We start from the raw sequence: 282 nt of genomic DNA, 5'->3' as shown, positions 1-282 counted from the left end.
GGAGCCACGCCGTTGAGGCGCTGGCTCCGCCCTTCCCCTTAGGCCACGCCCGTCGCTTGCCCCTTAGCCACGCCTCCCGCCTCTCGCTCCGCGACTTCGTCCCCTGCCGTCCATCCCTCGGGTCCGCATCCTGGAGGGGGCGCACAGGGTTACGCTGAGCCACCGGCCCGTGCAGAGGCGCACTCGCCCGTCTCCGTCTCTTCCCGCAGTGGTGCTACAAGCGGGTTTGTGTCCCCTTCGGCTCGCGGCCGGAAGGCGTGGACGGCGCCTGGGGCCCGTGGA

At 72.0% G+C, this 282-nt stretch overlaps 1 protein-coding gene across 1 annotated transcript in view; it reads left to right on the top strand.

The window, feature by feature from the left end:
• Adamts10 (ADAM metallopeptidase with thrombospondin type 1 motif 10) overlaps nt 1-282 on the top strand; it is an 18,105-nt gene that overhangs the window by 11,755 nt on the left and 6,068 nt on the right. Inside the window, exon 13 of the mRNA XM_033759422.1 lies at nt 159-281. Within this exon, the coding sequence (XP_033615313.1) occupies nt 159-281 (123 nt within the window). The remainder of the gene's footprint in view (nt 1-158; nt 282) is intronic.

Source organism: Fukomys damarensis, unplaced genomic scaffold, assembly GCF_012274545.1.
Source record: "Fukomys damarensis isolate Sample0158 unplaced genomic scaffold, DMR_v1.0_HiC HiC_scaffold_37, whole genome shotgun sequence".
NCBI lineage: Eukaryota > Metazoa > Chordata > Mammalia > Rodentia > Bathyergidae > Fukomys > Fukomys damarensis.
This window is presented reverse-complemented; position numbering and strand designations above follow the sequence as displayed.